The sequence below is a fragment of the Nothoprocta perdicaria genome, unplaced genomic scaffold (assembly GCF_003342845.1).
Source record: "Nothoprocta perdicaria isolate Ctin4 unplaced genomic scaffold, notPer1 scaffold_82, whole genome shotgun sequence".
Classification (NCBI taxonomy): Eukaryota; Metazoa; Chordata; class Aves; order Tinamiformes; family Tinamidae; genus Nothoprocta; species Nothoprocta perdicaria.
The window spans coordinates 1,347,499-1,360,959 of record NW_020456110.1 but is presented as its reverse complement, the minus strand read 5'-3'; the positions used below and the strand labels follow the sequence as shown (position 1 = coordinate 1,360,959).

Here is a 13,461-nt window from a genome sequence, read left to right as displayed (position 1 = left end):
TGACTGCAATTATAAATAAAAGTAATTATTATGCAATCTATTTATAAATAATTTTAAACTACAGATCTAAAATTGTAATTAAATTTACTTATTTAATGCACTTTTTGCAAATTAAATTGTTTTTAAATTGTAATTTGTAAAATATTTTTAAATGTATACAAATTATGCTGCAAGATAATCATCATTTGATTACATGAAAGAAAATCCTTACTGCAAAGAGTATGGATAGATATCACAAATGATGTAATCTGAAGGGACTGGATATACAAGAATAGAAGAGCAAAGAACATATGACAATTTTTAGCAGTACTTTTTAGTACCAGTTTTTGGTACCATTAATATAAGCACTTCCTTCTGCAAAGTAGCTCTGAGATATTCAAAGTTACATAGCTCTTTTACTTTTCTCCTCTAATTAAAGCTGATAATAACTTTACAGAGTCAAACTGCACTCAAACCACTGAAAGTGAAATTTGCTTTTATATACTTTTATGTATTTCAATTTTAAAGTTTAAATATAGCACTTATATTGGTCTGCCACAGAAGACCACCTGCAACAAAATCAACGAAAGATATTTTTTAAAAAAAGCTAAAAAAAGCTTCTTCATGCATATAGGAAGCAACATATACTTAAACAAACAAACAAAAATACAGTTTCAATAACATATCATGCAACCCCTGCAAACTCCAAAAAACAACGGTTTATTATTTATATTCAAATACAGACCTCGGTTTCGCCTTCTGGATTGACTGTCTTTTATCATCTAATGTACAGTTTGCTAACTTGACTGAAGCATTCATTGAACCATCTGATAACATTTTGACTGCGGCTGACATCAAAACTAACTTAAATTCTGCAAGTTTCAAAAGATCATCCCTCTGATCTGTAACTGCAGCCTGTTTAAATTAAAATGAAAATGGAAATGAAAATATTTCAACACAAAACACAAACAACAGAGCAACACAGTAAATAAACCCACCAGTAATTCAAAACAAGACTTTACCATATGCAGAGAAAGATCCATAAATAACAAGCTTTACCTTTCTATCAGCTTGCTATAGGAATTTTACACTAGGGAGATGGTGTTTAAAAGAAAAGCAGAATTGTTGCATGTGGTTCTAGTTTGCTGTTTTAAGTTTGAAAATATATGGTATTTGTAAATATATCATATGCTGTGAGAAACTAAATTGAATCTGTTAAGACTACGTATTATTTTTCCAACTAATGAAAAATTAAATATCTGAAACACAAGATCACAAAACTGCAATAAAATACCACTGAACATTTACTGGAGAATTTACTGAGAAGTTTTGCAGGTTTAAATCAACAAGAACAGTAAAAATGGATCAACATTAATCAATTGTAATTGTAATATTAATTTTCAATCTCTCTCCACAATCTATTTATAGACAAATTTTGCATGTGCATAYGTATAACAAGAAAACTTTGCATCTCACTGCATTTTTTTCCAAAATTTTATTTTACCCTAAGATAAGTCCACTGTAAATTTTTAGTCATGTCACAGTAGATAACCAGAGATTATCACTGCTATCATCGCTTATGGTTTTTCATCCAATTCCCTTGTGAGAATAGATCTATCTAAAAGTAATTCTTCATCATTTAATAACATGTTTGTTACTATTGCTACAAACCACTTTCTCCACTCATAGCTCACATTCTCAGAATTAATATATTTCTTCTCAGCATCTCCAGTATTCTAAGCAACCTCAAAGTTTTTTCTTTTGCTTTGTAATCRAAACTTTGTTTACCTGTTTTGAATTTGGACTATACAATACCAAAGTCAGAGAGTCAAATCTGAAATCCAATTTTAGTGTAGTTTTAATTTTAATAGGCGAATGCAGTTCCACTACAGCTGATGTCACAACAGTCACACCTATCAGGAGTTGGAAAATATTCATATTAATGAAAATTAAGTGGCAGCACACAAGCAAATAAACAAGCATTCTTGCCAATGACAGTCACAGAGACCCCAAATTCCTCTCCATTCCATATACCTATATTTTAATGTTTTTGGTTTATTATCCTTCCATTAACAATATGATAAAAATCATATATTACAGAAAATAATCTGCTTGTATTTTCTATGCACAATTTTTCAGACATTTGAGGAAAAAATGGACAATTTTAATTAATATTATATAGTAYTGCATACATGGCAATTCTTTGTTTCATCTTGTCACATATATACTTTTTACTTCTATATACAGAGGGTTTTTTTCTTTTTACTTTTTAAGCATATATTGAAYAGTTTTGAGCAATGATGCTTATTGAAAAGGAACAACTTTCTGTGGTGCCATGATTCTGACTAAACTTCCAATTCTAAAATACAGAACATCAGAATCAGCAAACACAGGAAAAGACACAGTAGAAAATAAAAGGACATGATTTTCCAATTAAGCAGATTATTTTATAGTCTTCTCATGCCCACATACATATATTTAAAAAAAAAAAAAGAAAAAACATGGTGAAGATTGAAGTTGTGTGTTATAAAACCCTACTAGCAGACTTCTAGATACTAATTGCCAGCAGGACAAGAAGGCCCACACAGTAAAATGCACCATGCTACAATATTTACTACAGGTCATTCATTCATAGTGCCTCCAATTCCTTATCGCTATTGCTGAGTATATCTCAGCAAATAGTGTCAGTGTAACAAAGCATGCTTTTAAAAGCAACTAAATCAGGCACTGTGAAGATAATTCCAATGGAAATAATACATTTAAAGTAATCGTTAAAAATGTTGGATTGTGTTTGATTACAGAAAACATACCTGCAGAGTGCTGTGAGGTACTATGCACATCACTACAATGGCTATTTGTGTCTTTTGATTCTGGTAAAGGTGGTGGTGGTGCACCAGAGCTCCCACCTATATTTTCATTTAGTGTCCTTAATATTGTGGTTATGTCTTCCTGACTGAGGATCAACTTAAAGAAAATAAAACACACTATTAAACTCAGAACATACCAGTTCATAAAACGTTCAGTGACTAAAACCTGAGTTGTTCTGAATTAACAGTTAAAAAACAGCCTAAGATGTTTCAAAGCAATCTAAAATACTTAAACTTTGAAACACTGCAAATTTATCTGTGTCTGCTTAGCTGAATGAAGACTCAAGTAATTCTTTTTTTCTTGTATAAATAGGATTCCTTAAACTTCTATAAATCAGAGGTGGTTCACAGATTATTTTATTTGGCATCTGAAACCTTTCAGGCAAAGTTGCAAAGTTGTAGTTCAGAACTTGATTCATAGAAGACATACTGATTTCTTGACCTATAGGTGCTCAAAAAAGTAGGGTTTTGTCACTAAGCACTTTACAGAGAGCTAGCTCTGTTTCTAAACTTTGCAAGTCACTTTTATCATACAATTGGCATTCTCCACATTTCCTAAAGTTAAATTTAAACAAATGTACACCAGATCTTGCTCAAGCTTTCTACATGTATGAATTGAGCACACAAATAAGCCTTTAAAAAACAACCAATCCAATTAATCCTTGAAAGACGGTGACAGACCAATAAAAATTCTGTAACAGTATGTAAGAGCATGATCTTTTCTAACCTGCAACAATAATATGTACTAAAATGTTTGCCTACAGCATCACAGGTCAAATCCAGAGCCTAGATTATAAGAAAAAAAACCCGATTTACTCATTTTTTCTAGCACTATGAAACAACAAAATCCACTCAACCTGTATGTCTTCAAGTCAAATTAGTAGCCTAAATAATAAGCTAAGAAATAAGCTTGGGATTTTAGGGACAAAAATGACTGCTTACATTCATAGGCTTGAGTCGTCCAGATATTTCAATATCAGGAATTTCATTATACCAAGCAGCAGCTAAATTTCGTTCAACAATAACTTCCAGATTTAGTGGCTGGAGCAGTTGCACTTCAGTTTGCAATGAACCACTTTCGTAGTACGATCTTCGAACAAAAACAAAATGCTCTAAGCTTGACATACTTTACTCACACATTATGGAGAAAAACATGTTGCTGTCTTTGCCTCTTGCTTTTGAATATTCCTGTAAAATGGTCTGTGTACTTGAGTGTCCTAATCCTACTGTCTCTAGCTCGCGGCTTACATCACCACTTGGCATGAAGTGCTTTAGGCACATCTAAGGAGGGCAACATTCTCATTCACTAGAAGATCTGGATACTTCTGACCTACGATATGCTGTTCTTTCTCTCTTCTGTATTCTTTTGTCTATTTTCAGAACCTCAGTCTTCTGACACTTCATCTTGTGCAAGAAAGCCCAGTTTCAAATTCTTCTTTATAGCTGTCTGACCTAATTACTTTCTTGTAATGAACACCACGTAAAACCCATCCAAATACCCATGCATCCTTTCCTAAAGGAGTGAATGATGCAGGAGTTTGTTGCTTTATATTATGCTCCCTAGGTAGACATTCCCTTCAATTAAAAGAGAGATGTAAGATTTTCYCTAAACCATAATGCTTTTATATATAACATGCAAAAACCAAACAACCAAGGATTAATTATTTCAAGAGAGAACTTCTCAAAATTTTTCAACAGAAATATCCCATAAGAATTACATGAATTTAAAAAAATACCTTAGGCAGTATATTACCTGTATAACTTCAGTTCACTCAATTTCACTGTCATAGAGTCAATAACAGGTGGGAGAGTATATCGTGTTTTGGTTTTAGCAATAACGAATCGGTTCTTCACAGTGATTAGACCAAGATCAGCCACCAGCACATTAGCAGACATTGCTGACTGCGGAATGATCACAACTGGTGCTTTAATATTGATATCTAGTGCCAAGCGGGAACTACGCTCTGCCAGTTCTTTTACACCTGTGGCTGCTTTCTCTGCTGCTTGAACAGTTGCCTCAGTAACTGCTTCTTTGGCAGCTTGAAAGTTATTTACAAAAGCCTAGGAAAAACATAGCTCTTGTTAATTATAATAAAAAGCATATTATTTTTAAAAAACATGAATCATAATATTTAAAATATATTAGGATAGTATTATGTACTACTACTTTTATTTATATGCTTTAATACTATATCATCCCAAGAAATAATATAATATGCCTATATAAAAATGAATTCCCATACTGAATATTTAGCAAATAAGACACTAACATCAATGAGCATGTAAAATGATTTGCATGAATTATGTTTTACTTATTCAATTGGAGAGTAAAAGACAAATTTTCTTGGTATAATTTAGGAAAGGGGCATTAGCTTTCACRGTTTAATAATTATATTCCAGCATTATAAACATGGAACTGAATACACATGTAGAAGTTGTCACAAATTCTTCAAACAAAGCAACAAAAAACTCTATTTTGTTTAGCCTTTCATTCCACAACAACAAGCACGGGAAGAAAAATAATTAGCCCAAATGCCAATGCCAACTAAGCTTTTACAAAAATATATCTGGGGTGCATTAAGAAGAGCGTCTCCAGTGGGTCGAGGTTGTCTGGAGACTGTGTCCAGTTCTGGGCTCCCCAGTACAAGAGGGATGTGGAGCTGCTGGAGAGAGTCCAGCGCAGGGCTACCAGGATGATCAGGGGCCTGGAACATCTGCCCTGTGAGCAAAGGCTGAGAGAGCTGGGCCTGTTCAGCCTGGAGAAGAGGAGGCTGAGAGGAGACCTGRTCAGYGTGTATAAATACCTCAAGGGAGGCAGTGAGGAGGAGGGGGCGGCCTCTTTTCAGTGGTGGCCAGCGAYAGGACTAGAGGAAACGGCCACAAGCTGAGGCACCAAAAGCTCCACAGGAACTTAAGGAAACACTTCTTGACAGTGAGGGTGCCAGAGCCCTGGCATAGGCTGCCCAGAGAGGTTGTGGAGTCTCCTTCTTTGGAGATCTTTAAAACCTGCTCGGACGCAGCCCTGTGCCCCGTGCTCTGGGTGACCCTGCGTGAGCAGGGGGGTTGGACTGGATGATCTCTAAAGGTACCTTCCAATCTCCATGATTCTATGATATAAAAGTTCTTACAAAATAAACGTCATCCCACATGCATTTTTGCCATTTCCATCTTACAGTAACTGTATTCTAAGAGAGACAACAGATGAAAATTTTAACTTACCAAAACAGAGGAAACAAACTTGTTGACAAAAACTACTTGAATGCAACCAACAGTTAGGTAAATACGACTGTCAACAACATCCATATTTGTATATGCAATACCATCTGTAGCATTCACATAAGATATCATTCTAAAGTTGAAGACTTCTTTTCCTGTGATGTAAAGAGCCTTAGAAAAAAAAGAATTATCTCTAAGGTAAAAAGGTATGCTGCTAAAGAGAAAGAACACCAAAACACAGTGTAGTATTTATTATTTTCAATTTAACTACCTCAATTTTAAAACAAACTACAAGAACGAAACAAACAACCCTCCTCCAAGAAAACAAACAAACAAAAAAAAMCAGTATCTTTGACTAAGTTGAAAAAAATTGCAGAATTGCAGCTTGAACATGCATGTAGCCATCACAGTTGAACAAAATCAATTTTTATCAAACTATCATTGACTTTCTTAGGGGGGGGAAAACAGAATGTTGTTATGCCTGTAGAAAAGAATGTTTGTTTCTGACAAACATATAAAGCAGTGTAGAAATCACAGCTGAGTGATTTTTTGGAGTTCAATTTAACATCTCTACATCAAAAATAAGAAGATGTACAATACCTTCTTATATAATGCCATCTCATCAGAATCCACAACAATGATATTCTTTAACTTTGCATTCACTTCCATTGCTGCTTTTTTCATGATTACTTGGCTATCCAGACCTTAAAAAATATTACATATAAAATTTAGATACTAATCTGGTTTTGAAGTTCTGTCATTTTGTGATGAAAATTTTGTTCTCACCTTCGATATGAATTTCAGATATTCTTTGTTTTTTCTCTCTAATAAAAACACGTAAACAGGATAAGTCTGCACAGATATTGAGGTCAACAATATCTTCATACTTCGATTTTTTGGATGCTGTGGGAAATACAGATACAGGTATTGTTTCTTATAACAACACTGAAATAATTTTAATTTGGGGCCACTGCTATGAATTAAAAATGTTTAAGTATGTCTTTGAGACTTTTAAAATTATTTTACTTTAAAGCAAAGTGATAGTTAAGTACAAGCTATAGAAAAGGATATGGACTAGAAAAGTATAAAAAGTGGAGTTCTCCAAGCAGAAGAAAAGGACAACATTATTTTAATAACCTTACTCTCAAGCCTAGTTGGTGAAAAGTCTAGAGCACTGGCTTAATGTACAACATTCATACTGTTGAATGTTTTTTCAAAAGAAAATAATTATACACACACTGAAGCCCTCAAGTACTTCGCTTGAGGCGTATTCAACACTAATATTTTATTAACTACAATAGGCATATTTCATATACGTCTGCTTGGTGGAATGCATTACTGTCATAGCATATTCAGTACTAGACAGTTTACCTGGCATAACAGAATTGTTATGGTACAGTAATAACAGCCTACCTGAGCTACTGGTCATCATTTGCTCCAAATAGTCCTATTTATAAAATGCAAGTGACTTTTTAATTTAAAATACCTATGTTTTCTAAAACCAACTTTTAAACAAAGGAAAACCATTAATAGAACTAGATGCTGAAGAAAAATGGTGTGTTTAGACAACCTCTAGACCTATAGAAAATATAAGCATAACTCTTATGCTTGTTTTTAGGAAAATTCTCCTTATCTGCATTCCATTTTCATTTTGTTTCCAAAATTGAATGGGAGAATAATACTGTATTTCATTGTTAACCAAAATATCTTCTTTTCATTTTTAATGGAGACGACTGAACTCGCACAAAACTAGCTGCAACTACAATGCTAAACATAGAGGCCAAATGACACAAGATCCAATCAACAACATGATCCACTTTTTCTGAAATTTGAAGTTAACACTACATATTAATTTAAAAGACAAAGGAAAATATCATATCCTGTATTCAGGGACTTTATAAATGGCAAATTTTTACACAAATCTTGTAAGTGAAGCTGAAAGTAGCCAAACTAAAATTAATAAAAGTTCAAAACAATTTTTCACAGCATATTTAAAATATCTTGTCTGAAAACCTAAATATTACATGTGAGCAAGGTTTTCTCAGAATCAAACTATGTTTCCATAAATATATCAATTGCAGTGGCCTGATTTTTTTTCTAATATGTTAGTATGAGACAAACTCCTCATCCAAGCTAAATCAGCCAAAAACTATGCTGAAATCTTCAAAACCTTTGTTGCCATTCATTACAATGCTTTTCAGAAATATAATGCCTATTATCTAAGCAATAAACAGCACAGAAATTGTTAGTAAAGAAACTCATTTCATCCTTTCCATCCAAGGACTTCATCAGCTACCAGCACACACTCCAGTGTTTGCCTGCAGTAGGGTAGCGAGTGCTGAATATTCTGTTCACAATTCAATAAACCACAGAACACAACTCATTAAGTTCAATCACACATATGTTCCTGCTGGTACACAAGTGGTATTTCAGCTGCTGTCCAGACATGTCTCTATCAGAGAAATCCAACAACCACCATGAGCTAGAACAATCTTGCATACAGAAAGTTAAAAAACTTAAAAATTAATACACCTTATCACACATAAGTGGAAGAATATTTTTTCACAAAATATTTATTTCATCCCTTTTCTCTAAGCCCTATTATTCAACGGAGACATACAAAACACCTTTGAGGGACTAGCTGAAGATTGAAACTTCATAAAATTTCCATGGAACAATAAATACGGTCAGCGAAAAGACAGTGGTCAAGTGTTATGTAATCCTTTTCTCCCACTCCAATGGAGCCCACAGCATTCCTAAGGCCTTCTGGGGAGACCCATCCTCCCCAGAAACAAAGTTTACAAATCTTTTCTTCTTTCCATTAGCTAGCAATCTAATTTACTCTAAATATAACAAGTATCTTTCACAACAGTTAAACAGTTAGCAAATGTTTTAGATGAAAATATATACAGGAACCAATCGATCTCAGATTCCCAAAAGAGCTGTACCCCCAACAGCCTTTTGTTTTGCTCAGTGAAAATACTACCTATGCATCATAGGCATTTCTTGTAAAAAACTAAAACAACTAAATTACTAGTCCATCAGTTTTGCATGACAAAAGCTTTCAACCTACACAGCTCAGAATCAGTCACTGAATGTAAGCATGCACAGCCATTACAAACACATCTATTTTACAAACATTTATGAAGTCTGCACAAATCACACTCTTGAAAATCACCATGGCAAATGTAATACCCACAGTTTAAAGATACTGAACCAGCACTGAAGCTAATCTCAAAATGCTTGATATGTCAATGAATGCAGACAGCTTTAAAAAGATCTCACCACTGTGTAACGTAAGCATTTATATGAACAAGTTAGTTCCTAGAAACGAGCTCAAACAATGGAGACATTTGTTTTTATATGGCAATATATACAAATCAGACCCCACAAATTCTCTGACCTCTCTTAGAATAAACTCACAACAAGTAGTTTGCTTACAAGAGATGGATGTTCCTTAGATGGAAATAACCAAAATCATAGACAAAAAAAAAAATCAGTTCTTCTCAGAAAAAAAAAGACAATATTTTACATAAGCTCACTGCCTCAAAAAGTGAGGAAAAAAAGCCAGCCACAATTACTGCTGGAGAGACAGACAATTTCTCTTTTGCCTTGGGCTCAGCAAAGGTGACCGTTATACGGGCCAATTGGAGCATGGAAAGCCATGAGTTGCACTGACCTTGTTAGAGCAGCATAATTCTTTGGGACTGAAATTATCAGATAACTGACTTGCCTGCATACCTTTTCAGGATGCACCAATGCTAATGCTTTTATCTAAAAGGCTGAGGAAGGCTACGAGCAATGAATTTACACACATAAAAGACTTATCTACAGAGCTCTTCTGAGCTGACAAACATATGGAGACTCACAGGTCTCTCTCAAACTGCAGGAATGTACATACTACCTATCTCACTTTAACCCCTCTATTAATGATATTAATGAATGTTATTATCAACATATTACGACAAATGATTGAAAATGCTCTCATAGCTTCCACAATTCAAAGATCTCCTGATACACTGGCAAGCGTACTGTAAACTCTCAATCCCATATGACAACTCAAAGYGGCCGTTATAACAAATTATACCTACAAAAACTGGCATCAATTAGCATTAACCCATTCAGGAAATCAGTGCAAAACGGTACTGAAGCCTATGCAATGAGATACAGTAGTGTCTATTTCACATTAATGTCTACAGCTAATGCACATACGTTAATAAATTGATACATGCATCAGCTGCAAACCTCAGTCAACAAAAGTACTTTGATGATAAGAAGAAAAACACAGTACAAGGTCATTCCACTAGTGATTGGAAGAAAATGGTAATTATGATATTTTTGAAAAGAGGTAACTATTTGGCACATACTTAGACTTCTATCCCAGGTTTTTATTTATTTATTTTTATAATAGTAACTACAATGATGCAAAAAATTTTTATTACTATTATTGTTATATGGGAGTACACTGTAAGTTACAAGAATGCATTCAAGAGAAATTAACATAATTAAGAGAATTTAAAGATGTCTTGAAAAAAAAAAAAAACACTCTGTGAGTCTACTTCAGAAACTGTCAAAAGTTGTAACACCTACCTTCAGYCATTGAGTCGTAAGTTCCTATAATGTATAGTCTCCAATAGACACTTAAAGCTAGGGAATATCGGCAGCATATTCTGCTATTCCATAAAATTCTCATAGCTAATGCTAACACTTGCTTAGCCATGCTGTGATTACAAAAGACTCTACAAATGTACCTTAGCCAAAGTTTCTCATTTCAGAATTCATGGACAGATTTCTGAAACTGTAAAATATTGTCTGCTTTCTTCTTTGCTCTAGTGAATGAAGACAGTATTAAAAACAAAGAGAAGGGAAAAAAAAGTCAACAAACTTACTTAATTTCTTAAGAACATCCTTCTTTTCCTCTAACTTTTCCTGGACTGGTTCTTCTGCAACTTTAGTTTCTTGTTTCGGTAGGAGACTGTTCAGATAGTTCATGGCATTTAGGAGGGTTTCAGTATGCAAATGAATATCGAGAGAAGAAAAATTCACCTGAAAGAACATATTATTTTTATAAAATGTATTTCTGTTCCCCCCAAAAAGGGAAATATATATTCAAAAAGTCATACCTTTATTTTCTGTAGAACATTCTGATAGGTAGTTCTGAGTTCTGGTCCGTTAATATCAGCCTATTCCATCAAACATACATACAAAAAAGCAAACATAACTGAAGTTTGCAAACTTCATAGAGAAAACTTGCTTACTACAGCTTTTGATATAAAAGTTAGCCTATTATGGAGTCAGTCACATTTCTAGATAAGGCTGTATAATTGTAATTACTGGCTTACAATTCAAAAGTAAAATTTGCTATTTCCTTACCTTTATGTATTCCAGAGTGAGAAGATCATCCTCAACATTATCCAAAGTAGTAATGATATAAACTGGTCTGCCATTATCATCTAAACAAAAAAAATATTTTCTTAACATTTATTTTTAATTATACTTTAAATTTGAATAATAGATTTCTATTATTATTTAATCAGAAAACCCTCTTGTGTAGCCCTAAAATAGTTGGATGTCTCTACTAAAATCAGCAGTACTGGAACAAAGTGCCTAAATCTTTAATAAAAGAACAAACTCCAAAATAACTTTTCTATTTCTTCTCTCATTCAAATTTCAGAGAGAGTTCTTCCGCAGTTGACAAAAGAAAGCCCAACAGGCTTTCTGAAGACAAAGTCACAGTGCTAAGCTATTATGAAGTACTTTTTGATCAGAGTATAAAATGCTTACCCATATATTCTGGGCACAGTAAGCAAACTTCACGAAGGAAAGCATTTGCGGTCATGTCAAATGTTCTTAATTTGAGCTCAGTGCCTAAGCCTACAACTTCAAGCTGCAGCACAGGTGTCTCAATATTATTAGTAAGTCGACATAATTTAATCAAAACCTAAAAAACAAACAAAAAAGTGTGTGATAATATATCTGCTTATATGGCATAGGACTATCATATTAACTTTTATAAAAACTCGAATATTTACAGAAACTTCACCAGTTAATAATAGGACTGACCATGAAACACTATAGAGTAAATGCCCTGGAAGAAAAATTCAACTCAGGAAATAAAATCACAGTACTGCTTGATACTGTGTTAGAATAAAAACCATAAAGGTACATATGCAATATCAGAGTTGAATTTACATTAAACATATTTTTTAATAGATCAATTTTGTAAAAATCATTTGACAAAATTTAACTCAGTCAAAACTGGATTTTTCAGCAAGCATAAAAAACTTACTAGATTTACTGGAGTTTCTTCAGAATCTGCTAATAACAGATTATTAAGCTGAATATCAACAGACAGAAGTTCCTGAATTCACATTCATAGATGACAAATATGTTCAATAAATACCTTGCTAAACTGCCTTAGATCCCACCATTATCATCTCTTTCATAACCAAGGGAAAATAAAGAAAATGTGATCTACTTTATGTAGTGCACTATTATTTTACAAATAGGAAAAAACAAACCTAAACCTCCCAAGTTATTTTAAACTATGAAGAAAAAAGAAAGGTATATGATTCTTACTAAAATCTTTTTTAGCTTAAGAGACTTCAAAAGGCACAAGTTTTCAGTAAAGAATGTAAAATATAGCACTTTAACATTTCTTTAAGAAGCATCTCTATGTTTTAAAGAAACCCAAAGAGAAACTTGACACAAAAAAATTTTTAGGATTTATATATCAGTGTGGTATATGCTGTAGAGATAGTTACATGCTTTGAAACCTTTCTACAAGTCTCTACAATAAAATAAAATTTATAAAAAGTTAACTCATTATTTATAGTGAAAAGCAGCAGGAGCTTTATTGTAGCCATGATGCTTTAACTACAGAACGAAGGTGAGCAATTGATACAGATGGAAACAGAGATTAGACTCTGAGGAAAATACTCTGTTTTTCAAGACTAAAACATAAAATTGGTTATGGTAAACACAAATTTAGGTACGACACCAACAGAAGCTGAGAGAGAATTCTATGAGATGAAACATTAATGGCAAAATTATGCTGGTCGATATACCACAGTASTATCCTGAAAAATGGTATAAGAAGCTACACGTTAAACCAAAACAAATGCATACAGAATAACAGAATGAATGAGCAAAAGCAAGGTAAAGTAATTCATTCATCAACTGTATAGGGAAATAAAAGAAATAAGGACAGGCATTTCAGTGCTCACAATGCAGAAGCACAATCCTAGCTTAAAGAAAGCTCTGACCAATCCAGAGCAAGGATCAGCAAGGAACAGGGAATGAGTAATTCTGCATGGATGGATTCAAGAACACAACAAACAGGAAAGAGTTACAGTTAAAATGAACCTTGGAGAAAAAATAGTAATAATAAAAAATTTAC

At 33.4% G+C, this 13,461-nt stretch overlaps 1 protein-coding gene across 1 annotated transcript in view; it reads right to left on the bottom strand.

Moving 5' to 3' along the window:
- Positions 1-13,461, bottom strand: part of VPS13A (vacuolar protein sorting 13 homolog A) — an 85,855-nt gene that overhangs the window by 48,161 nt on the left and 24,233 nt on the right. Inside the window, exons 25-36 of the mRNA XM_026052005.1 lie at positions 11,847-12,003; positions 11,436-11,515; positions 11,186-11,245; positions 10,952-11,108; positions 6,849-6,965; positions 6,663-6,766; positions 6,066-6,233; positions 4,600-4,907; positions 3,789-3,936; positions 2,790-2,943; positions 1,768-1,892; positions 725-894 (exon numbers count right to left, since the gene is read on the bottom strand). Of these exons, the coding sequence (XP_025907790.1) occupies positions 725-894; positions 1,768-1,892; positions 2,790-2,943; positions 3,789-3,936; positions 4,600-4,907; positions 6,066-6,233; positions 6,663-6,766; positions 6,849-6,965; positions 10,952-11,108; positions 11,186-11,245; positions 11,436-11,515; positions 11,847-12,003 (1,748 nt within the window). The remainder of the gene's footprint in view (positions 1-724; positions 895-1,767; positions 1,893-2,789; positions 2,944-3,788; positions 3,937-4,599; positions 4,908-6,065; positions 6,234-6,662; positions 6,767-6,848; positions 6,966-10,951; positions 11,109-11,185; positions 11,246-11,435; positions 11,516-11,846; positions 12,004-13,461) is intronic.